This window comes from Staurois parvus, unplaced genomic scaffold (assembly GCF_062004578.1).
Source record: "Staurois parvus isolate SC_StPar_1 unplaced genomic scaffold, SC_StPar_1.0 ptg000056l, whole genome shotgun sequence".
Taxonomy (NCBI): domain Eukaryota; kingdom Metazoa; phylum Chordata; class Amphibia; order Anura; family Ranidae; genus Staurois; species Staurois parvus.
Window position 1 is genome coordinate 14,897,785 of NW_028317852.1, and position 25,802 is coordinate 14,923,586.

The window sequence follows — 25,802 nt, forward strand, 5'->3', positions numbered from 1 at the left end:
CCTAAACATTTTTTACTATAATGCAAGGAATGCATTAAGGTAAAAAATGTTAAGGCTTTAGAACTGCTTTAATAAACAGTCCATAAGAAGGGACTTCTTTTCAATCTCATTTTGCACCATTGTTGATCCCAAAAAAGCACTTCCTTTACTACAGAACACCTTAAACTTGGACACCGTTACATTTTCTCACTTTCAGAAACCGAGCAGAACTGTAGCAGTCTGTAGCTACAGGATTGTATGCGATAATATTTCACTGTTTACTTTCTATACTTTTTTCTTTGTACCTTTAATTTCTCTTCCTTTAAACTCCCAAAGAACATACATTTAAAATTTAGGATTCTCCCACTAGACTAGTAGACAATAAATACAAAAAAGGGGTGGGGGGGTTAATTGGCCTAAAGAAGAACTCCGCCCATCTGATGCACTAGGCATCATTTCACTTCTACACCCTCCACAAATGTGAAACATTAAAAAAATTGTTTGTTTATAAGTTTATATAATATTCTAGGTAGGCTCTACCCTGGTCACCTTTGTAGCCTACTTCAGAATGATATCTTCTGTGCTCTGAAGCCTCCTGGGATATGTACATCATATATCCCATGATGCTTCAGGCTCCAGTCATGCAGGCAGAGGTGGGGGGACCCAGGGGCATGCAATCCGGGGTCCAGGCTGCCTGAACAGGGAGAAGCATCTGGTGACATCAGAAATCAAGACGGTGATGTGTGACAGTGGTGCAGTGAATCATAGCAGGACAACGCTGGATTCGCCTGCTGGGAGGGTATGTGAATTCTGTATTGTACTAATGAAAAAAGAAAAGAGGGTAAAAAACATGGAACGTGGGGGGAATGAAGATCCTCTTTAATGTGTATATAAAGCCAAAACAATACTATTTAGTTTATATGAGAGTAGGGAATAGTTAGTACATTCATAGTTTCCCATTTTGGGATATTTCCATTCAATTGCTGTCCTGGAGACACAACAAAGTGGAACAGGTGTCTTTATTGTAAGATTTCACCTGTATTCCTGTTCTATTGACAAGTGTAAAATTTTGTATTTCCCATCACTTTCTGTCCCAGTGACAGTGGTCACCAGGATTAAGAGCGAGAGAGAATATTTCCAGGGGGTGTACAGACTTTGATTAAAAAAAAAAGCTGACAGTGGTTCTAACTCTTCTTCTCTATCTAGAAATAACGAAAAAAGATTTGCTCTTTAACCACTTCCCACCTGGCCTATTGACGACTGGATGGGACTTTCCTTGTTCAAGGTGGATGTCGTATGAAGTCCTCCTGGAAGGTGCTTGCACGTGGCCATGCAGCCACGCTGTGGGCGCGATCTGCCACCCATTGTGTCCACCGGACACAGCCAATGACGCAGCCAATGACAAAGCAATGTACCGGACTGCGATACCATGTGGTCACTGTGACCAATCACAGCAGATCAGATAACAATTGTAAACGATGAATGGCTTACTTTCATACCATTCATTGTGTACAATTATGTTACTAGCTGTGATTGGTCACAGTGATCACATGGTACAAACAGGGCCAATTACAGCCTATCTGTACCATGTGATTAGCTGTGGCCAATCACATCTAATCACAATACTTACTAAATGAATCGATTTAATTCAGTAAAATGCTTACTCATAGCAATGAAATTCACAGCTATAAAAAAATCATAATATGTAAAAATTATATATATAAAACATTGTAGAACATGTAATAAAAATAAAAAAAATTAAAAAAATATTAATTTTTTCTCCATACTGTCACCAGTCAGTGTCCCTAATCAGTGCCACACCAGTTATATGATGACACTGTACTGCACTGGTGACAGTGTATAAAAAAAAATATGAAAAATGTTTGTTTGTTTTTTTTAATTTCTTCATTTTTCAAAAAAATTACAAAAAATTGCAACTTCCAAAAACTTGCCACGCCTCTTACTAAAGAACTTGGACTGTCTTCTTTCCAAAAAGGGGTGATTTGGGGGGTATTTGTACTGTCCTGACATTTTTAAGGTCTTAAGAAATGAAACACACATTCAGTACATCAGGACTGATCAATTTTCACACATATATACCATAGTTTGTAGACTTTATAACTTTCCTACAGGTTAAATATTACATGTTGACCTAAATTTATGAAGAACATTTATTTGGAAAAAAAATAACCCAAATCAGTGTATATTATTTACCTTGTGTGAAAGTTATAGAGTTCACAAGCTATGATATATATATATATATGAAAATTGATCAATCCTGATGTACTTACCACCTGGTCCTAAGATGCCAGGACAGTACAAATAACCCACAAATTACCCCTTTTTGGAAAGTAGACTCACCAAAGTATTTAATAAGAGGCATGGCAGGTTTTTTAAGTTATAATTTTTTTTGTCACAAATTTTTTGGAATATGAAGAAATTAAATATATAATTTTTATTATTTATTTTTTACATACTGTCACCAGTGCAATATAGCATCTTCATATGCTTGGTGTGGTGGTGATCAGGGATGACTAATGACTGTATGTAAAAAAACACGTTGAGGGGGGCTTGAACTTGTGACTAATGATAGTGGGTAAAAAAATGCGTTGGGAGGGGCTTGAACTTGTGAAATTATCACGCCCGCCAAGGAGGCTTGCGGGCAAGGCATCAGTGGCTTTTGTGCTTGTGTTCTGCTTTTAATATGTGAGTACCTGTCTTTGTTTTTATTAAATATATGCCTCTGTCTTCTTCTTTGATGTAAATGGTCTGCCTGGGTTTTTTATCTTGGAGCTGCTCAGCTTGGCGGTTGGGTGAGGACTATGGCAGATTACCTAAAGGCGTTTGTCATGTCACATGCTATAATGAGCTCTGTTACTGGAGATGCAAAGTATCTGGTAAGAGGCTCATTTGTGGTGGAGGGCACAAGGTTGCTTGGAGTGTTTTCTCACACCACTATTCACGCTGCTGTGGGTGAATCCAGGAACCTGCACATTCCATTAAACTTGGTGGATGGACTTTTTGTGCTTTTTGAAAATTTTTTTTTATATATTGATAGTTTTCACATCCAATTTATATAAAAGTTTTGGATTGTTCACATTTATAGGAACCTGATTGCCTGGTACTACTGTACTAGTTGATCCAGTACAGGCAAACGCACTGCATTTGCAACCTGCATTTGGGGTGCCATTAAGTTAATATTGACATTCACTGCAAGTTGCCAGTGCAGTGCGTTTTGAACGTGGTGCAGGAAACACACTCGGATTGCAGGTTTTCTGCACTGTGTTCAGGTGTGAACTGGCCTTTACAGCAGGTCAATAAATGTAATGTTGATGGAAGTCCCTAAATCTGCCACACATTCTTTTTTCTGATTTGAATACCATTTATTACTTTTTTTTAAATACCTGCATTCTAAAAGGCTTTTTATAACCTACTTTTTCAAACAGTATTATGATTTATACAAATGTTTTCCAGCACTATGCAAACATTTGGCAACCAACAGAATTATTTTTTTTATACACATGTCATTTAATACACTGCTCAAAAAAATTTAAGGAATACTTTTTAATCAGAGTATAGCATCAAGTCAAATAAACTCCTGGGATATTGATCTGGTCAGTTAAGTAGCAAAGGGGGTTGTTAATCAGTGTCAGCTGCTTTGGTGTTAATGAAATTACCAACAGGTGCACTAGATGGGCAACAATGAGATGACCCCCAAAACAGGAATGGCTTTATAGGTGGAGGACACTAAAATGTTTTTCCCTACTCATCTTTTCTGACAGTTTTTCACTAGTTTTGCATTTGACTAGGGCCAGTGTCAACACTGGTAGCATAAGGTGATACCTGGACCCTACAGAGGTTGCACAGACAGTCCAATTCCTCCAGGATTGCACATCAATATGTGCCATTGCCAGAAGGTTTGCTGTGTTTCCCAGCACAGTCTCAAGAGCATTGGAGGAGATTCAAGGTGACAGGCAGTTACCCTAGGAGAGCTGGACAAGGTCATAGAAGGTCCTTAACCCATCAGCAGGACCGGTATCTGCTCCTTTGTGCAAAGAGGAACAGGATGAGCGCTGCCAGAGCCCTACAAAATGACCTCCAGCAGGCCACTGGTGTGAATGTCTCTGACCAATCAATCAGAAACAGACTCCAGGAGGGTGGCCTGAGGGCCCGACATCCTCTAGTGGGCCCTGTGCTCACTGCCCAGCACCATAGAGCTCAATTGGCATTTGCCATTGAACACCAGAATTGGCAGGTCCACCACTGGTGCCCTGTGCTTTTCACAGATGAGAGCAGGTTCATTCTGAGCACATGTGACAGATGTGAAAGGGTATGGAGAAGCCATGGAGGATTATATGCTACCTGTAACATTGTTCAGAATGACTGAGGAGGCATATCCATGGAGGAACGCACAGACCTCTACCGGCTAGACAATGGCACCCTGACTGCAATTGGGTATCGGGATGAAATCCTTGGACCCATTGTCAGATCCTATGCTGGTGCTCTGCCTCGTGTGGCAATAGTATGCAGGCAGTTCCTGCAGGATGTAGGAATTGATACCTTTGAATGGAACCCATGCTCGCCTGACCTAAATCCAATAGAACACCTCTGGGATATCATGTTTCAGTCCATTCAACACCGCCAGGTTGCAATTCAGACTGTCCAGGAGTTCAGTGATGCCCTGGTCCAGATCTGGGAGGAAATACCCCAGGACACCACCCGTCGTCCCATTAGGAGCCCCCCCCGACATTGTCAGGCATGCATACAAGCATGAAGGGGCCATACAAAATACTGAGTATCATTTTGAGTTGCTGCAACTAAATTTCAGCAAAATGGACTCGCCTGCTGCATCATTTTTTCATTTTGATTTTCGGAGTGTCTTTGAATTCAGTCCTCTGTAGGTTGATCATTTTCATTTCCATCAAACGATGGGGCATCCTTACGTTCCTAACACATTACCCAGTCCATATCAGTATAGATATCCAGCAAGAGATTTTTCCCCATTGAGATCTCATGTGTTTTCAAAGTGTTCCATTAATTTGTTTGAGCAGTGTATATGTGGATCTATGAAATTTCAACTTATCCCAATTATTTTGAAAACTGTCCCCTCCCCCCACCTAACACTGTGCCAACTAACCTGTGAAAAAAAGATGTATATACTTACCTATTATCATGCCGCTCTGGTCATGTGATCTGCGTCAGGCAGAGTGGCTACAGGGGAGACGAGAGCGCTGACAACAGATGGGCTATTGATGTCACCACTTCAGGCTTTACTAGCCATTGTCAGAGTACTATCTCCTCTCTCCTCCAGCTGCCGCTGGCTGACAGCACAAAGAAGATCACATGACCAGACCAAAGTGGCCTGAAAATAGGTAAGTTCTGTATGTACATCTTTCTTACTTAGGTTAGTAAGCATAGGTGTTAGAAGGGGAGAGGGGACAGTTTTAAGAGCAGTTAGGGTAAAGTTGGAATTCCACTTTGGCTAGGTTCACACTGCTGAGATCCGACTGTGATCTGATTTTCAGTGCGATTATGTAGTGTAGCTTGGATGCAACTTGGATAAGGTCTGCAGATACTGTGCTGAGTTCCATTGATGTGAACAGGCGTCATTGAAAACAATGTGATTTACCTTGTCATGCAATTCTGTGCGACACGATTCGCATCTGAACTCACACTAGTGTGAACAGATCCCTAGGCCTTCTTTACACAGGCAATCACTCTGCAGCAAGAATCAGTGGATTCCAGCAGCCGTGATGATAGGAGTTTGTGAATACCAGCAACTGCTCAGCCTATACAATGTAATACACTTGTCATCCCAGCTGCAAACAACCCATGCAGTTTAAAATAGAAATGAAAGGCAAAACATTTGTCTATACATATAAAAAACGTTACAAAACACCTTTTTTTCTCTATTTTTATCAGTGATCACATACCCCCTGTTCTAGTTGCATAGAGAAGTGAAGGTGGGGAAACAGCAGTACACTGAACTTCTGAGTAAATAGCTGTGTAGAAGGGGGGTGGGCGTGTCAGCACAAATCTGATCATTGGAGGAGAGCAAGCTGAGTTCTCTGCACAGCTAAAGAACTGACCACACTGTGCACTCGTGCCTAGTGTAGTCAGTTTTTAAGAAGAAAGCAGAGAGACTGGCAGGAACACCTGGGATTTCATGTAATGGAAGCAATACAAAGAGAACAGGATACTTTTTAACACATCAGGAATATGAAATGTTGGGTTTACATATTCTTTAAACCTGTATTGTTGCTTTACCTTTACACACTGGGGATGTACCATTCCAAGTTCCATCTGCTTGACAGTACCTGTAGTTCCTTCTTGAAATCATAGTATATCTGGAATATGTGTATTATAATTAATCAGTCAACGTTGGTAACCAACAGTCCGTTTTAATCACAACATTAGTTTGTCATTACCAATTTTGAACATATAACAAAAAAAATAGAGAATATAAAATAAAAAAAAACAGTGTGCAGGCTCTAAAGTTTTTAAATTGATATTTGGACTTTTTTTCTTTTGCCAAAAATAAAACTTAAAAAGCCATTTATATTCCTTAAAACCACCATAATCTTCCCCATTGATCTGTTTACAGCAATTTACAGCAAAGAATAATTGGACTGTTTCACTCATGCCCGGTATGATGTAATTACCATGCTTAATTACAAATACACATAATTTCCTATGTGATATCCTGCAATCTGAACAAATTAATATGATTTTTTTTCTTTTACAAGTATATTGGGTTTCAGACTATAAGTACTATATAGATTTATACAATCAGAATTACCGTAAGGTGCAACAAACATAAATTATCACAGAGATATTCATGGGTGATCCTGTAGTATTCATGGAAGTAACACTTTAGTTTTTAGATTTGAAAGATGAATATGGAGATCTGACTATTATTATTATTATACAGAATGTATATAGCACCAACAGTTTGCTCAGCGCTTTACAACATAACGGGAGACAATACAGCAACAATACAGTTCAATACAAGAGGGTTAGGAGCAGGGGCGGACTGACTGGCAACTCATGGGGCCCCGAGCAATAAGGGATCATGGGGCCCCTGTGTCCTTGCCCAAACTCAAAAAAGCCTATGAAAAAGGTACCAGGGGCATCTCATGGGGCCCCCTACTGGCCCCGGGCCTTCGGGCAGTGCCTGAGTTTCCAAATGGTCAGTCCGCCCCTGGTTAGGAGGGCCCTGATCCTGGGAGCTTACAATCTTCTTAGATTGTAAAATTGTATAGTCCAGACAAGCACAAATCTCCCATTAGAGAGTTAGAGTGTTATTGCTATCTTTTATGTTCCTTTGGGCATGTGTAGCTAATTAAGAATTAGGGATGCATCGATATATCGGTGTCTGAATGTATTAGTTGAAAAGGAGGAGTGTGAACAATCTTTTGCTCTTTGTTTATGGCGTGGCTCCCAATGCTTCACTCTCCCTGCTTCACCCACCCGGTCTGTCAGTACTTGACCCTCAAACGAATAAGCCAGCCTCTAAGGTACTGCCAGGCAGTTATTACAAGTTCCTTTTTGCTGGGGACAGTGGGGGGTGCCCTTCTCTTTTTATCTTTTTTGGTCATCTTACAGGCATTACATCTATTACATTTGTGGAACCCTGCAATTTCCGAAAACAACCTAGGTGTTTTGGGAGGTTCAATCATAATATGTACAATACGAAGGTCTGGTTTTTTTGGGACATTCAATCAAATTATGTACGATCTTCGCTGGGAGAGAGCAATTCTGTTTACAGAAATAATCGCTCTCTTCTCATGAAGATCGTACATATTGTGATTGAACCTCCCAAAAAACCTAGGATGTTTTTTGAAATTGCAGGGTTCCAAAAATGTAATAGATGTGATGCCTGTAAGATGACCAAAAAGATAAAAAGAAAAAAAACTAAATTCAACTCAAAACAGAGAGAATACATTATAAAACAATTTATTACATGTAATTCCTCTCATGTTGTATATGTGTTGGAATGTCCATTCCATATGCAATATATTGGCAGAACAACTAGGAGATTGAAGGATAGGATAGGAGAGCACATAAACAATATAAAAATTGTTTTGAAATGCATAATGTTTTAAGACACTTCAAATTAAAGCATTATACATGATCCTAGTTTATTGGTGTTTTATGGCATAGTGAAGGTTACTAACCAATGGAGGAGAAGAGATATGGTGAGAAAAGTATCAAAAAGTGACACTAAGGGGATACATTACAATCAAGGGGATTAAGTATTAGAAGGGATGTAAATCGTTTTTTTTGTTTTTGTTTTTATTTTTGCATTTGCATTTTTGTTTTTATTTTTACTTTTCTTTTTGTGTTTTTATTTTTTATTCTGCCCTCTTAGGTTGTATCCATTTTCAATAGGTTTTTAATATATTTTTGGTTCACATTATATATTTTCATTTGATCTTATTTTGTTTTTATGAAGAGTGCCCCTTTAAAGGTTTTTTCTATGCGGCCATTTTAAATGATCCACCATTTTGTTGTTGGGTATTGCTAATATGGGAGTAATTTTTGGTTGGATGGGACCCGCCAGTAAGCCACCTGAGTATGTTCTAAGTTATGTTTTTTTCGATAAGAAGGAAGTACCATTTGTTAAATAATAATGCCATGTGAAAGAAGTCTGATGACTAAATGTGTAGGGTGGGGTTTGGATATGACATCACTACGCAGTGTTCACTGGCTGGAGGCAACACCACTTATGATTTTAATCAGATCCATGGAGACACACACTAAATGTAAGTGTAATATTTGCTTATTACAAATAAAGATTTTTTTAAAGGATGGTTTTATGCTATGAGAGGCTTGTCTCTCTTCCCTCCTCTTGCTTATGAGTTTCAAGTGTATATGGAATAATCCTTTGGAGTGGGACCGGGGATTGTGATCGTTATACAGTAAGGAACAGAAGTATTTGAACACCCTGCGATTTTGCAAGTTCTCCCACTTAGAAATCATGGAGGGGTCTGAAATTCACATTGTAGGTGCATTCCCACTATGAGAGCCACTCCTTGGTTATCCTGGCTGTGTGCTTCGGGTCGTTGTTATGTTGGAAGACCCAGCCACGACCCATCTTCAATGTGCTGACTTAGGTAAGGAGGTTGTTGCTCAAAATCTCACAATAAATGGCCCCATTCATCCTCTCCTTAATACAGTGCAGTCGTCCTGTCCCCTTCGCAGAAAAGTACCCCCAAAGCATGATGTTACCACCCCCATGCTTCACAGTAGGGATGGTGTTCCCTTGCAACTCATCCTTTTTCCTCCAAACACGACGAGTGAAGTTTAGATCAAAAAGTTCTACTTTGGTCTCATCTGACCACATGACTTTCTCCCATGCCTCCTCTGAATCATCCAGATGGTCATTGGAAAACTTCAGATGGGCCTGGACATGTGATGACTTGAGCAGGGGAACCTTCCATGCAATGCATGATTTGAAACGATGACAGCGTAGTGTTCTACCGACAGTGACCTTTGAAACTGTGGTCCCAGCTATCTTCATGTCATTGACCAGCTCCTCCCTTGTAGTTCTGGGCTGATTCCTCACCTTTCTTATCATCAGTGATACCCCACAAGGTGAGATCTTGCATGGAGCCCCAGTCCAAGGGAGACTAACGTTGTCGTCTTTAGCCTCTTCCATTTTCTAACAATTGCTCAGACAGTTGATCTATTTTCACCAAGCTGCTTGGCAATTGCCTCGTAGCCCTTTCCAGCCTTGTGGAGGTCCACAATTTTGTCTCTGGTGTCTTTTGACAGCTCTATGGTCTTGCCCATGGTAGTAGTTGGTGTCTGTCTGACTGTGGGGTGGACAGGTGTCTTTAAAGAGCTCAGACAGGTGCTGCTAAGTTAGATCAATCAGTGGAGTAGAGGTGGACTTTTTAAAGGCACAGTAACAGGTCTTTGAGAGCCAGAATTCTTGCTGTTTCTTAGGTGTTCAAATACTTATGTTCAGCAGTGCAAGACAAATAAATTCTTTAAAAATCATACAATGTGATTTCCTGAATCTTTTTTTTTTCAATTCTGTCTCTCAGAGTGGGAATGCACCTACAATGTGAATTTTAGACCCCTCCATGATTTCTAAGTGGGAGAACTTGCAAAATCTCAGGGTGTTCAAATACGTCTGTTCCTCACTGTATTGGTTGTTTGCTGGTTCATAATTTTACCAGCATTGGTTTCTGGTGAGTTTATGAAGTACTTAAGGTGGTGGAGAGCACTTTATTTTGGGGATTAAGAAGAGAATATAAGAAGAGCTCCAGGAATTCCTGTGTGGAGTGTGGGACTATGAATTAGAACTTTATTATTTATTTTTCACATGAACTTTGTTGATGTATGGAATTTGCACATTTATTTATGTACACGCTTTTGGACATTCATTTTGACTATACAAGTTTTTATTGCACAGCACTTTATTTGGAAGATATATGCATCATTTTTGAGATGTTTAAATATGAATTTTTTGCACATTCATCTTGAAAATTATTGATGTATGAACTTTATATAGTTTTTTGATGTATTACACCTAGAACTTTTAGTATTTCAGGTATAGAGTAGTTTAATTTCACTTTATTTTTGAGAATATTGGAAGTCTTTTTTTGTATTTGATATTGATATTTATGATTGCCAGATAGCTGCTGCTTTGATTAGTTAGTATAACAGCATATACCATTGCGGAGTTGATTTTCTTCTTTGTAGATTGACAAATTGTCTCTAGACCAACTACTCTATAATACATAAATACACAATTATATACTTACCCTGGTGTACATGTATAGTTTACTCTTGATTCAAACAAAAAGTCTTTAAATTGCATTTGTCCATGAGTAATGTCTCCTGGTTTGCCACATGACAGGCCTGCAACAATGAAAAAAAGCCATTATATTAATTTTTCATGTACAAAATATAAGGCCTGGTTCACACCTATGCTTATTGCGATTAATGCATTATTCTGGTATGTTTTGCATCTTTGAACATGTCTTTTTGATGCAATTTGTGATTTTTTTTTTGTTTTCTAATCCGAAAATATTGAATGCGACTTTTTTGCAACTTTACACTCTCTGGTACTCAAATTGCATCAAAGCAACTTTGAAAAGGTTCCTGCATAACTTTGATGAGACTTTGAGTGCAAGGGAGTGTAATGTTGCATCAAAGTCACATCAAAGTAGTTCAGAAACCTTTTCAATGAGACGACTTTGAAAAAGTTCCTGTACTACTTTGAAGCGACTTGACTGCGAGAGGGTGTAAAGTTGCATTCGATACTATAAAAATACTATAGAAAATGCGAAACGCATCAAAAATGCATCAAAAACACAACACTTTGGTTTATGGTGTGGTTCCATTGAAGTCTACTGCACCAAAAACTCAATCTGCTGCGTGAAAAAAAGTCCATGACCCTTTCCAAAAGCGCGGTTTCTGAAAAACGCTAGGATGTGAATGTGTCCCATAGAAAATCATGTTAAATGGACTGTAGTGCATTTCTGCAAAATGAAAAATGTACAAAAAAACGCATAGGTGTGAACCAGGCCTAAAAGAAAAAATTGGAATAACATTTTTTATATTCTCTTTGTTTTTTTTCCAGGCTGTGTTTGCTCTGAATACTTAATGGCCTTGTTCTGGGTCAGTGATTCCACAAATGTTTATATAAATGTATCATTTTTTTCTACTGATGAGAAACTAGAAAGTCATGTAATGCATAGATATTTAATTATATAAATAAATATAGACAGCCAGTTCATAGATTTATCTTTGAGGGCCATGTTACATTTGTGTGGTGTGTTACGCACATGCATTATGTCACACATTAATGTGCGTTGCTGTAGGGCAGCCAACTGAAAACTTCCCAAAATTCTCAGACTTTTGACACAATGCCCTATGGTGCATTGCCTTACTGTGTTGGGTGCGCTTTAAAATGAGTGGCCCCACAACGCGTCAGTGAATGTATTGAGTTTTACGTGATGCATGGATGTAAATCCGCCAATTTCTTCCCAACTATTTGACAAATATTCTTAGAGTCTTCACATCAGAGATTGCTGATTGTCATTGCTTGGTGTAGGAGCCATAAATAATAAATCAGTCTTACACATCTGAGTCTAGAACAAGGGCGGACTGACAACTCATGGGGCCCTTGGGCAATAGGGGATCATGGGGCCCCTGTGTCCTTGCCCAAACTCAAAAGAGACTATGAAAAAGGTAACAGGGGCATCTCATGGGGCCACCTACTGACCCCGGGCCCTCGGGCAGCGCCCAAGTTTCCAAATGGTCAGTCCGCCCCTGGTCTAGAACCATGTTTCTCAAGTAAACAATCTCGACCCAAAAGCGGGTCACGACCAGGGGGAGGCCTCTCTAATGCCCCAATAAAACATCCGGTGCCCTGACAACAAGCTTAATAAAAAATGCTTTTCGCACCAATATAAATGTTAAGACAGCCAGGACCGCAAAAACGGCCGGCCCATTAAGGTGGTGTGTATGGTGGTCCTATGGCCCTTGCACTCATTCCTCCTTCCTCCACGGCAGCTCTGGGTGGAAGTGACCTACAACTATACTTCTTTCCAGCCAGCCGAGCAGGAGGGAAGAAAAGCACCACAGGATGCCAGGGAATGACTCCACTAGGTACTTTTCCTGGTTTGTGGTGGGATGATGCAGAGTGCATGAAAGGAGTGAAAAAAAACAGGAAAGCGATGGTGGTGGGGTGGGACTGAAAGTATGCATAAAAGTGGAGGACTGAAGGAAACCATGAAAGGGGAGGGCATGAAAAGGAACAGAATGAACACTGAACACAACCTCAGAGTTGCTTTGTCTACCATCACCCCAGACTTTGAGACACTTACCAAAAAGCATCCCTAGTTTTCTCATTAGTTCTAATTAATTACATATGTTTCAATTACTGCTTATTTTATTAAGCTTTTACCTCAACAGCACTTTTATTTTCACTACTGCTGTGATTACTGCACCATCCATTTTGGAAGGAAGCTGTTTGTTTACTGTTTAAAAAATGCATATACATTATAGAATACTGCACAAGTTGTTATGTGGAAAAATTATAATGTTTCGGAAATTAAATTATTTTCGGGTGACTTAATGACCAAAGACAAATGTGTGTCCTGAGGTTCCACAGGTTGAGAACCACTGGTCTAGAGCATAGTGCTGTATGTATGCCAACCAATTTTCTTTCTTTAAGTAACGGACATTAACTAAGGGGTCTGTGTCAGGTGTTGCATTTATACATAGTCAACACATACAAATAAATCTAGTGTTTAGGTATTTTAATCCTCCATGAGTTACAAACTTACGTTTACAAAATACTTCAGGTTCTGACCATTTAAGGTCAGGAAGACAAGTAATTTCATCGCTTGTATTTTCAGTGAAGATGTAGCCTGGTTGGCACTTGTATTTCAAGGATGTACCAACATTAAAATACTGTTTTTTAGGAAACGTTTCTACCAGCTCTCCATATTTAAGTTCAGGAGGGGACTTGCAGACAGCTGTCAAAAAAAAACAAAAACACAATAATGACACATTTTTTTCTTAGGAAGTCAATTGAATCAATGAGCCAAACGTGGCAACAGCAGGATGCATTCCAAAATCATTTTAGCTAGAGATTCCTACATGTTCTGAAGGTTTACAATTCCAGTTCTGTCTAGGAAAAGCAAGGAAAAATCAATGCATTTTAATTGCTGTTAAATACATCAATGGAAGACATTAGATACAAAAGTGTCAAACACATAGGGGTTGATTTGTTAAAGGCAAACAGACTGAGCACTTTGCAAGTGCAGTTGCTCCAGAGCCTAATAAATGAAGTGAAACTCTGCTGACTTCCACCTTCCTTCTTGAATGTGATTGGATATTCTTTGTAAAGTGAAGCCTTACCTCATTTACTAAGCTCTGAACCAACTGCACTGTAAAGTGCACTGTCAATTTATCTTTAGTAAATCAACCCCATTATCTTTATTATTCAGATGCTACATTAAATCCCTGGACCTCATTCCCACTTGGAATGAGGTCCAGGAATTAAATCTGTAATTGCTGGCAAATTGTGCCTGCGATTCAAATCACGGTAAAAACACATGTGATGCAATTCTGCCTCGACTGACATGAATGGGTTGACCCATGCACGATAAGTGGAAATAAGTGTAGATCGTACTTAAAAAATTGCAGGTGGGAATATTTGTTAAGCGAGATTTGAATGAGGCCTAAAGCCTAACACAATCTTGTGTTGTTTATTACCCGTTTAAACTATAACACAAATGGGAGCAATATTGCTACAGAGGAAGCAATACCACAAGTTGTCCACTTGTTAATCTCTGGGAACTCTAATTAGAATCTAAATTACTAAATATTTTTAAACATCCTAAAAAGGAGACTATTTTATAGAATGTGCTGTACTTCATAAAATAGAATGTATGCAAAACTCTTCTGGGTTGTTTCACGTAGACTACTATCACTTTGTGCATTCATTTTTATTAATATTATATAATAGAATGTCAAATCCTCTTCAAAGGTTTGCAAGAGGCAAATGCAGGGGTTTGTAAACCATTAAGAGAAACTAGAAGTGAATAAGTGTTGTGTTATAATCAGGGGCGGACTGGCAACTCATGGGGCCCCCGGGCAATTGGGGATCATGGGGCCCCTGTGTCCTCGCCCACACTCAAAACGCACCCAAAAAAGCCTATAAAAAGGTACCAGGGGCATTTTATGGGGCCCCCTACTAACCCCGGGCCCTCGGGCAGTGCCCGAGTGCTTGAATGGTCAGTCCACCCCTGGTTATAATGGTTATGTTTAGGATACACAAGGTCAGAGGTTCAATGCAATTAAAGTTCTAAAATCATTTTTATTATATAGTAATATGTGTTCATTTTCTAAAAATGAAAAAAAAAAAAATAGTATTCTAAAAATGAAAAACTTTGATATGCAGCACATGCCTAACCCAGTCATATGCTGAAAATTAAATATTTAGGTTTTTAGAATACTAATTTTTATTAATTTCGTGAGAATAACACATATTACTGTAAAAATTATCACATCAAGAAAAATGTGCAAAATCTGGCGCAGCTCTGCATAGAAAATGTAAATGCTGAAACTTACGTTTTATTACTAAAAATATTAAATTAATATGAATTAAAATATTAAATGCAAAAGTTAATTTTGTAGCTTTAAATTTGTGTGCACTAAGTGTTAAAGTGTACTTACAGCATTTGCAACTGAATGGTCATGATTGTATTGGCAGGAAAACTGTCTATGCTATCCACTGTCTCTGCTGCTTGTCCTGTACAGTATTCACATATCAGTTGCAAATAGGATAGAAACGCTGCAAAATTAGAGCAGCGCTAACCAAATGTATTTCTCTGGCAGTTGTGCATCAAAATAATATATGCGACAACCTTAAAAAAAAGATACATGTGCATTGTTAAATGTCCCCAAGTATATGTATAAATACTGTATGTGCCGCGCTAACTAAAATCCAGTATGAACAAGCAAATAAAGGTAATATTAATAACTAAACCTCTCTCTACATAGTTGCACAATAACTGTGTGCATTTAAAACAAATATCTTTCACAATATGAGAAATGGATATTCATCCACATGTAAAAAAACAAATAGTAATAACCACCACAATAAAAATAAAGATGTATCACATTTCTGTCTATACACACATCCACAACTGCAATACATTTACATACAGAATAACCCAAATTATAAACAAAAGCAATAAAGCACTTGCAAAAGCAAAAGATAATGTTTACCCACAGTGGAACACAGTGCTACCTAATGTAAATGCAGTGCAGTACAGCACACCCTGCAGACACATTGTTCTGTACTAGAAATAGTTCAGCATGTCCCAAACAAATCATTTGAAACAGGTAATGCCACTTCAATGTTTCTCCAAATTTTCTATGTAATCAAAGGGTCAAAAAGCAATAATCTTTGGTTCTTATCCCCTCAACCCAAAGACTTTATCCAAGAAAGAAGTACCTTTTGTCTTGACAAAGTTTTAGAAAAAAATATATTGGTTCTTTTAGTACAGACTTCCCTTCTCTGCCAACCATACCTCTACAAAATGTATCATTCAAAGCTACGACACTTCTAGCCTGCATTTTGTCTTTCAGAATTTTACATATATCTATGTAATTTTCAGTCTTCTATGCCTTACATATTTTTATTAGTACAAACCGAGAAATTGAATTACTATCAATTATCTGGGGTATAGTATTAAACTTCGGACACTTATATGGAATCTAAAGCAGTTCCCCACAGTGCTGCTTTTCAACCATAAGATATCCTAAATCTTCCGGGTTGAATAACACTGGTCATTTAAACCTGGAAGATTGAGGACATACTACAAATATATATGCATAATATCATGAATAAGTGGGCACCACGCCCATCATTTATAGTTTATTGAAACAGACCAGTGCTGATGTGATGACAAAATTGAAGTGGTGGAAAAAAAGAAAACCCAGTGGGGTTGATTTACTAAAACTGGAGAGTGCACAATATGGTGCAACTCTGCATAGAGCCAGCTTCCAGTTTTTTTGTCAAAGCTTAATTGAACAAGCTGAAGTTAGAAGCCAATTGGCTTCTATGCACAACTGCACCAATTTTACACTCTCCAGTTTTAGTAAATCAACCCCAGTGTGTCATGTAATTGTTGTAAAGACATATTAAAAAGGTAAGTATAACAAAAACAAAACATAGAAGCAGAGGACCCTCCAAGAGGTAGGGAGAATGCATTTCTCGTCAGCTCAGGGAACTAAAGCATATCTGCTACAGACGGGAACCACCACAGTCTATCATCTTTGCTGCCTTGATTTGACCACAGGCGAACTTTATCCCTGCCTTCCTCTCTAAGTGGAAATCTGATCTCACTATGAATTTTACTGATTCACAAAAACAAAATTCTCCATTTTGCACAGAAGTCCTCTATTGCCACCAAGGTCCAAGAGACCAGCTATAAGATTCTGATTAGGTGGTACAGTGTGCCTACATCATTACACCGCATTATTCCACAAGTATCAGATTTGTGCTGGCGATGTGGCACAGAGCTCCACATTTTCTTTGAATGTCCAAAAATCAGACCATTTTGGCAAGAGGTAGCGTGTACCATCAAACATCTGACATATGTTGATTTAGCAGGGAACCCTGTGGTGTGCTTGCTGCACCTCACAGAGCGACCCATTAAAAAAATATAAGGCTTCCCTTATGATCCAGCTGTTGAATGCGACAAAGGCTTGTATCACTTTGTGTTGGATGTCTGTGAATCCCCCTCGAAGTCTCTTTGGTTTTCAAAAATCAATGAATTCAGTGACATGGAAGACCTCATGGCTACTTTATACAATCGGGAAGAGACCTTTTGTGACACTTGAAGGCCATGGCAATACTATGTCTACACCGATGCCTACTTGCAGGAGGTCTCGCAACCTGTTTGTGCCACCGGGAGCCCCTACCGCATGGCCCTGGATGAGAGAATTTGCTTTTCTGGATTCTCTATATTTGTGTCTCTTTTCAGTGCCGTCTGGGCATCCAGCATCTACTTCTTTCCTGAGCTTCCCTTTCTTTCCCTCATTCAGGGGCTGCTGAACTCTCTGCTTTTAAAACCTAACCCATATCCCTCCTCCCTTTTTTCTGTCTTTTTTCCAGCCTGCCCATTTTTTTCCTCCTACACCCCTCCCTCAGTATTGATATATAATATTTACATTTTGTTTGCTGTTACTTTGACAGTGTACTTTGCCTATAAAGTGATACACTTTCTTTAGGTTATTCTGGCCCTCGGCCCCCACGGTGCCCCTGGTATTTTTTTACCTGTAGCACTACCCCTTTGAGGGCCACTGAGTTATTTTTAGGCTCCCTGTCACTCTTGACCCCACTCTGAAAGCCAAACCCCTGCTAACACCACCGTACTCTTCTGGCCAGAGTAAACTCTCTCAATATCACCAGGAAATAGACTCACACACAGGCTAGAGTGAACTTGTACTTTGCTTATATTAGAGTTGAATATGAGCACAGTAAAGCACAGCAAAATTATAGGCGTGTATATTATAACAGTTAACACTCTTAGTAACTTTAAGTAAAGGTCAACATACATATAGCAAAAATCTCAGTTAGTTCTGGACGTCCTGCAATTCAGAATTTAACCAAAGGCCTCAACTCTGAGATGTTTCTGTCCCCCGTTAGCAAAGGAAAACTATCAAAAATAAGTCTGAGGTAAGGAAAGAGCACTTTAATTAGGAAGGCTAATGTCTCTTTAACTGCAGTGAACGATCTTCTTAGTGCTTGTTGGGGTCCAGTTGGTGCACTACAAGAATTCATATCCCCTTGGTTGCAACAGGTGAAAGTCCCTCAAAAGGATTTATGAAAGAACAGGCACTATAACGTTAAGTGGTATTTAACTTGGGCAATACCCCGTTAATGCACAACATGAAATGCAGATTTTAAGCAAGACGTTTATAGGGTTGGGCAGATGCAATTGTTGACAAGGGATTAATTCTAGGCTGCAGTAGCAAATGGCAGAAATGACAAGTGTCCCTTGATGGATGTCAGCATATTGTAGAGGAAATAGTGGTGTGCCTTGGCCCGCAGAGGGCAGACACTGCTGTAGGCTCTGATGACTAGATTATGCTGGAGATGTGTTTTCTAATAAGCTGGGTGAACTAGGCCTCAACTTTTAACTTGTGAACAATATCAGTAACTGTATCGAGAATGGCCGATTCAATAGGATGTCAGTGACAACTTAATTGGGTGGAGATTGGGACTCTCTCAGCCGATCTGTGGCATCATTCCAGCCACTGGTGGTCTCGCAGTAGATGATGGCCCCCAGCAGGTTCTGCAGTTCCTCTTGCAGAGTTCATTGCAACCCTCCAGGTCTCCAGCCAACAGGGTAGTTCTCCACATTCTTTGGCAATGTCAGTGGCCAGCTATTCCTTCCTCTTTCTCTGTTCTTCCACTCTACAGCCTGGTCCAGTCCCCTGGCATTCCACACAGCTTTCTCATCACACCTTCCTTCCATCACTCTCCCAGCTCACTTCCTGCCTCTGTTCTAGGCTTCTACATTTATATGCCTTCACCCACACGCCAGCTCTTCTGGGAAATGTAGTCCCCCAATTACCAGCCTTCTACCAAAGTCCTGCCGTTCAGCCTTTAAGATCCATAAAGTTTTTCACCAGAGTGTGTGCCACTGAGTTGCAGGACACTGCCATCTTGTTACTCTTAACATCTTGTAGTTTGAATAATAGATAAAGGTATGTAACACCCTGCTATTATACCTGGTTGCATTCATATTTTAATGTTTGTATGCGTAATGCTAGAGATGCCCCTCATTGCCTCCTGCTGGGACATCTATGAGTTGACAGCTGATAAACTATTTGAATTCTCATATTATAGGAAGCTCATTATTGCTATGTGGATTCTGTTGTCTAGCCACTGATATTGATACTTGACTATCTTTGTACCCTCTTATGCTTTACTCTTCCATATGTTTGTACTCTGCAACTTTTGGATAAAGGAATTACAAAAAAAAGGAGGTAGGGAGGAGGGACTCTAAACTTAGAGTCGGGCTTTAATTTATTATTCCCATGATATGGGAATGCAATGCATGACTGAAATAAATATTACCCCATGTTATTTTCATTATAACATACATTTTTGTCTCATACTCCTTGCCCAATCACTACCACTAACCACAAAATCCAATGGTTGAAACTTGAATATCAGGGGTTCCCCATGTGCATTATATCTATAGCATGCCCAAAAGTAAAATACACATACATATAGGGTATCTTCTTACCCAATAAAAAGTAGCTGTATTATTTGGAAGACTTTTCTTTAAAGCCATACACTGTATGCAAGCTAATTTCTGCTAGTTCATTACTATAAAAATGCTCATGTTACATAGCTAGTCAGTTTGAAAAACAAAAACTATTTAGATCAACCAATAAAAAATATATTTTATGGAGAATATGCAGAAATGGATTTGCAATTAGCCACTCTAGGTGAGTGCTTATAGGCACCCCTACCAAAGAAGTGGCTGTTGTTGATAAGTGGCTCAGTGATTTGGAGGGATTTAACCTCCCTAGCGGTCTGATTATGTCCATATTTCTGTGCTCAAAGCGGTAAATTTTTTTGCATGGAAATATGTATTTTTTTTTATTGTAGGCCTGTCATTTTTAGGAATAACTCACTGAAATCTGTCCGAACAAGAGTCTAGTAAACATCCCGGGTATGATAAAATTTGAAACACGAAATAATAAATTATAATATAATAAATAATCATAAAAAATAATAATATAATAATAAATGTAATTCAATAATATAATCAAACCAAAAACACTGAAATTTGAAATATAGCACCAAGTTCGCACATCACTGAGCAAAGTCGCCAAATCGTTTTCAGTGTCTGATGACGAATTTCCCCACGAATCATTATCACTCAATTCTGCAAGTGGTTCTAATTTACTATCGCTGTTCTCTAGCTGGTCTAAAACCGATTTTGTCTTAAAGGGACGCTTTTTGGACACCATGGACGTTTCTCAGTTTCCAGGCAGAAAGAACAGTAAAAATACAGGCAGGGCACAGGACAAAGCACTAGGGACAAAATGTATGTGAAATGGTTTGATACAGTAATGTTTTACTATGTGATTTTAGTGTATTTAGTGAATGTCACTTTTTGTCATTTTCAAATTTCCCGCCAGTTCCATCCCCCGTACGTCCCGACGTCACAGGGGACGGAACCCAGAAGACAGATGCCGGCATCCGCCGGAGAACATTGCCAGGGACACTGCAAGGAGGACATGGCGGGAGCGCAGGACAAGGTAAGAGAAGAACAGATCCCGGAGCAGCGTCATGCTTGGCAGGTGCTACACACCCCAACCATGACAGGGCATATAACTCCTGCTGCAGCTGCAAAATGTGTACACCCCTAGCTACTGCAGCTAAAGTTGGTGCAGTTGGGACAGGGGTGGTAAAGACATCTTAACAATGAGGTTTTACCACCCCCCAAACTACAAATGTAAATGGGCTGAGGTTTACCTGCACCGAAGGTGCAGAGCAGTGCATCTGCGACTTTACTGGGTTAGCTGAGCTTTGCCATTGACTTCTATTATATGTTTCTTTATGCTTTATCTATCTTTATGCTTTCAGGAGCTTTGGTGCAGTTTCAGAAAGTGCACCAAACTTGCAATATATAATAGAAATCTATGGCTAAGCGCAGCAAACCCGCAGGAAAGCTGCAGGTATGCTGCACTGCAACCACGGTGTGGGTAACCTGCAGAGCATCAATGCGAAAGCAGCCCTATACTATTATGCCCAGTGTATTACTTCAAACTGACTGGCCTGCTGGCACCAGGATAAGAGGTGGAGATAAGCTAACCGGGATAAGAGGTGGAGTGAGGTTGGTATCTCTCCGCATGGGACAAGAGCCAGCACTGCAAAGGCTTACGAGGCACTTGCTTCCTGCTACAGCTTCAACTTTACAAGTAGTCCCTTTGCATTGCACTCGCAGTCTGGGCTTGCTGACCCACCATCCAAGAGTATCAAGTAGTCACCTGGCTGAGACCTACTGGTAGATCGTGACCTACTGGTTGCTGACCCCCGCTCTATATAGTGTGCAGGTATGTTAGCATGTGTAGACTGATCCCCTTGACAATGTCCTTTTGGATGAAAGGTACGTCGGGGTAGGAAGAGCCTGTGCAGAGATTATCATCACTGACTGGAGCCGGCAGTAGCAGCATTCATTTACATGCGGTTTGATTTTGTGACTTTGTAAGTATTATTTATTACAGGTACTTATATAGCGCCATCAATTTACACAGCATATATATATATTATATATATATATTGTACATTCACATTAGTCCCTAGCCCTCAAGGGGTGTACAATCTACGGTCCCTAACTTACTTTCATACATACACATACTAGGGCTAATTTAGACTTCATCCAATTAGCCTACCAGCATGTCTTTGGAGTGTGGGAGGAAACCAGAATTCCTGGAGGAAACCCACACAGGCACAGGGAGAACATGCAAACTAGCAGAATATTTGAGATTTTTATCAATAAATTATTGGCGATATTACACTATGGTGGATTTCTTTTATACGTGAGCTCTCTTGGTGGCAAGATAAAGGATAAACTGTTGTGGCATTGGAATATTTCATCAACATCTAATTACACCATCAGGATGTATGCAGCTTCATGCTAAATAGACCTCCTATAATTTGGGGTCTAGGGATTCGGTAAGAGGCTGGTTATATTGGTGGTGGATGCACTTCTCACATGGAATAAAGTTGATGGACACTTTTTTCGCAGGAAAACAAATGATTTGGACTTTTTATTATATGTCACACTAGGATATATCAAGTTCATTTGAGTATTTATTATTTTTTTTTTCACTTATTTATTTACAGCGCAACTTGTTTGTGATAATATATACTGTGTACATATCATGGTATAATACAATTTTGTTTTATATTTGGTGGTCAGTTTTCATAATAAGTTAGTGTGTAGTTTTCTTCTGTTTTAGGTGGCAAGATAAATTTGGTTTAATAAATGTTGTGCTATATAAGTTACAACACGAGGGTTTGCTGTTATGGTAGTATGTTAGTGACTATCAGAATGTGATATTTTCTGTGTATTAATCAGCACGGGGGAGATGTAGCTTAGTTTGTGACATGTGTTGGGTGGAGAATAAGGCACCAAAGTTTCTGTGTATAGAGAGATGTACAGTAAATCCAGCTTTGGTCACATACAACAATATTTTTAAGGGCCAGAAAATAATCGGTTATACAACATACTCCTCACTGAATACCCAAAGGTGACTATTTTTTTAGTGGTGACCAATATAAATATCCAAGAAAGTCAGTATGTCTAACCTTTACATTCTGGAGCTCTAGATGTCCAGTCTCCTTCAGCTGTGCAAGATACTGAAGCTTCACCAACAAGTGTTAAGCTATCACACTTGTAAGTCACTGAATCCAAGTAAGTATATCTTTCCTTTTTAATGCTGTATGATCCATTTACAAGATCCTCAGGTGATCGGCAGGTCTGTACTGTAATGAAAATCCAGAAAGTTGTATATTTGTTATAAAATGGCTTGAAATTTAAAAATAAAATTTACAGTACATGCTAAAAATTGGAAGACAACCAACATAATATCTTCTAGTTGTGATTTTTTTATTACATATAAACCTTCACTCAACGAAAATTAAATATCTCACCAACCATTTCAGCTAATTTTGCAAACCATTCACTACAGTGTTATATAAAACCAATCTGATTATTACAACTTGACAGAGCACTATTACATTTTAAAGTGATTCTAAAGTCTTTTTTTTTTTTGTTAAACAAACATGTCTATACTTACCTGCTGTGTGCAGTGGTTTTGCTAAGAGAAGCCCGGATCCTCCTCTTCTCGGGTCCCCCGCTGATGCTCCTGTCCCTTGCTATGCTATGGGAGCACTCAATGCTCTGTGTGTCCATTCGCACATGGATCTGTGGCTCAGCCTCGCCTAGCCCCCTCTCTACTCATTGGCTCACTGGCTGTGATTGACAGCTTCTGTCTCAGCCAATGAGAAGAGGGAGTCCCAGGATAGCCGAGACTCCAATGAACATCGCTGAATCGAGAAGGGGCTTAGGTGAGTACTAGAGGAGCTGGGGGGGCTACTGCACAGAGTAGGTTTTTTACCTTTATGGGTAGAATGCATTAAGGTAAAAAAACTTGAGGCTTTACAACCACCTGAAGGACAAAGTTTAAAAAAATTATATGACAAAAATAACACACCATAAATGTAAGTGTTAATTTTAACACAACTGGATTTTAATTTCAGCAACAATAGCTAGATCATGCTTCTAGATCCTACAGTCATCTGCACCAGCCTCTGAGACCCTAAACACAAATTATGGCATCTAACAACCATTCATGGAGCAGAAAAAGCAAGAGGTACGCTGCAGACATCTTCGTTGAAACATAATAGTGGTTGGACAAGATTTTCTAACCTATCCCATTGCTGTCTCCTTTTATGAGCCTTGGCAGGCTGTGTCTGTGACCTTGTATCACTGTTTATCTGACACAGCCACAAGAAAACTCCAATATAAATTTTCCCTCTTAGAAATCAACTTATTAAAAATTACATTTTCAAAATGTTTTCTTGATCTTTTAAAAAAACTTGACCTCTTAAAAGTAATGTTATACCTCTTAATCTTGAATTATGTTGAATTATAAATCCAGGGTCAAACGGTGTAATTAGGTTCTATGTTTTTTGTGCAGCCTCTATGTTTTTCCACGGGAGATGGGTGGATTTCAGTTCTAAAAATTCCATCTCCAGATGGGAAACTGTATACAAACACAATTTTCTTTCTGATGGTTAACTGAATACATTTTTTTACACAGTGTTTGTTTGTACTGGTTGATTAGTCAGTTCAAAGTAGATTTAAGAGAGGAAATCATAGTTACATTTGGGCTGATTTACTAAAACTAGAGAGTACAAAATCTGGTGCAACTCTGCATAGAAATCAATCAGCTTCCAGATGTGTTGTCAAAGCTTAACTGAACAAGCTAACGTTAGAAGCTGATTGGCTACCATGCACAGTTGTGCCAAATTTTGCACTTATCAGTTTTAGTAAATCAACCCCATACTTGGTATGAATGAATAAAGACATTAGTCCTTCCAGTTCAACCTGAGTTTGTGTGTGTTTATGTCACCAACATTTTTGATACATTGCGTACACTGCATTTTTTTTATTTATCTACACTCCCTGCTGACACCACTAACTGTGGAAGGGAATTCTACATCCTTACCGATCTAACAGTATGCAGTTTAAGATTAGACCACCTTTCATCCAACTTCATTGCATGGTCCTGTGTCTTCTTTATAGACTTTAGTTAAATAGATTAATCCGAGTGTTAGAGCAACCATTTAAAGATCTGTATATTGTGATCAAATTCCCTCTTAAAGGCTAAGTTCACCTTTTCATGCAGAATTTCACTTTTCATAATAAATAGAAGCCATTTTTAATGTCTTTTCTGCCCAAGTCACACCAATGTGCTTATCTCTCACTTACCCAGTCCATGGCAGCCTTCAATCTTCACCTCTCTGTTTAAAATGTTAAAAAATGCATTTCAGCCCATGACTTCCTGTAACATCATGTGACCATCCAGAAAACTTCTTATCCCATCATGCACTGCCTCTCACTGTGATCAGGGAATGAGGGTGGGTGTCAATGGACGTAGACAGGGCAGCTCGGAAACATATATACTGCTGGTCTCTGTACTCTGTAGTTTACCCACTTTTTGCTCTTGCAAATTGTATATAACATATTCCTTACCCCTGCACTGAATAGTATCCACTCCTGACTCATGTACTCTGTACATTATTTTTACACCTGACTCTTGCACTTTGTAAATGATTCAGTTCTGGCTTTTGCACTCTATGCGTCAGTATTATGATCAGGTGTGATTATCAGGTGTGGATAAAATGATTGGTCACACACAACACAGGAGGGCGCAGTTTGGCCTGTTCACCCTGGGAATACACACACACTCAGGATGATCTGGCTGGACTGGTGTCTTTATTCAGCCTTACCAACTATGTAACTATGTAAGTACGTTCTCATCCATTTTGTAAATGTTTTAACTATTTTCTACTAACATAAAACATTACGGTATTTTTTGACTCAATAGAAGTTTTTACCTTCACATTCTGGGACAGAATCGCTCCATTTTTTGTTATCCAAGCATGTTCTGATATTGTTCTCCGACACCATATTGTATCTAGAAGAAAATGTTATAAATGGGATTTCAAGGAATATCTTAATTTATTC

The 25,802-nt window shown here is 39.2% G+C and overlaps 1 protein-coding gene across 1 annotated transcript in view; it reads right to left on the reverse strand.

The window, feature by feature from the left end:
* Positions 1-25,802, reverse strand: part of LOC149470020 (C4b-binding protein alpha chain-like) — a 181,601-nt gene that overhangs the window by 1,909 nt on the left and 153,890 nt on the right. The window contains exons 16-20 of the mRNA XM_089668352.1: positions 25,673-25,752; positions 22,856-23,032; positions 13,287-13,478; positions 10,755-10,851; positions 6,247-6,326 (exon numbers count right to left, since the gene is read on the reverse strand). Of these exons, the coding sequence (XP_089524478.1) occupies positions 6,247-6,326; positions 10,755-10,851; positions 13,287-13,478; positions 22,856-23,032; positions 25,673-25,752 (626 nt within the window). The remainder of the gene's footprint in view (positions 1-6,246; positions 6,327-10,754; positions 10,852-13,286; positions 13,479-22,855; positions 23,033-25,672; positions 25,753-25,802) is intronic.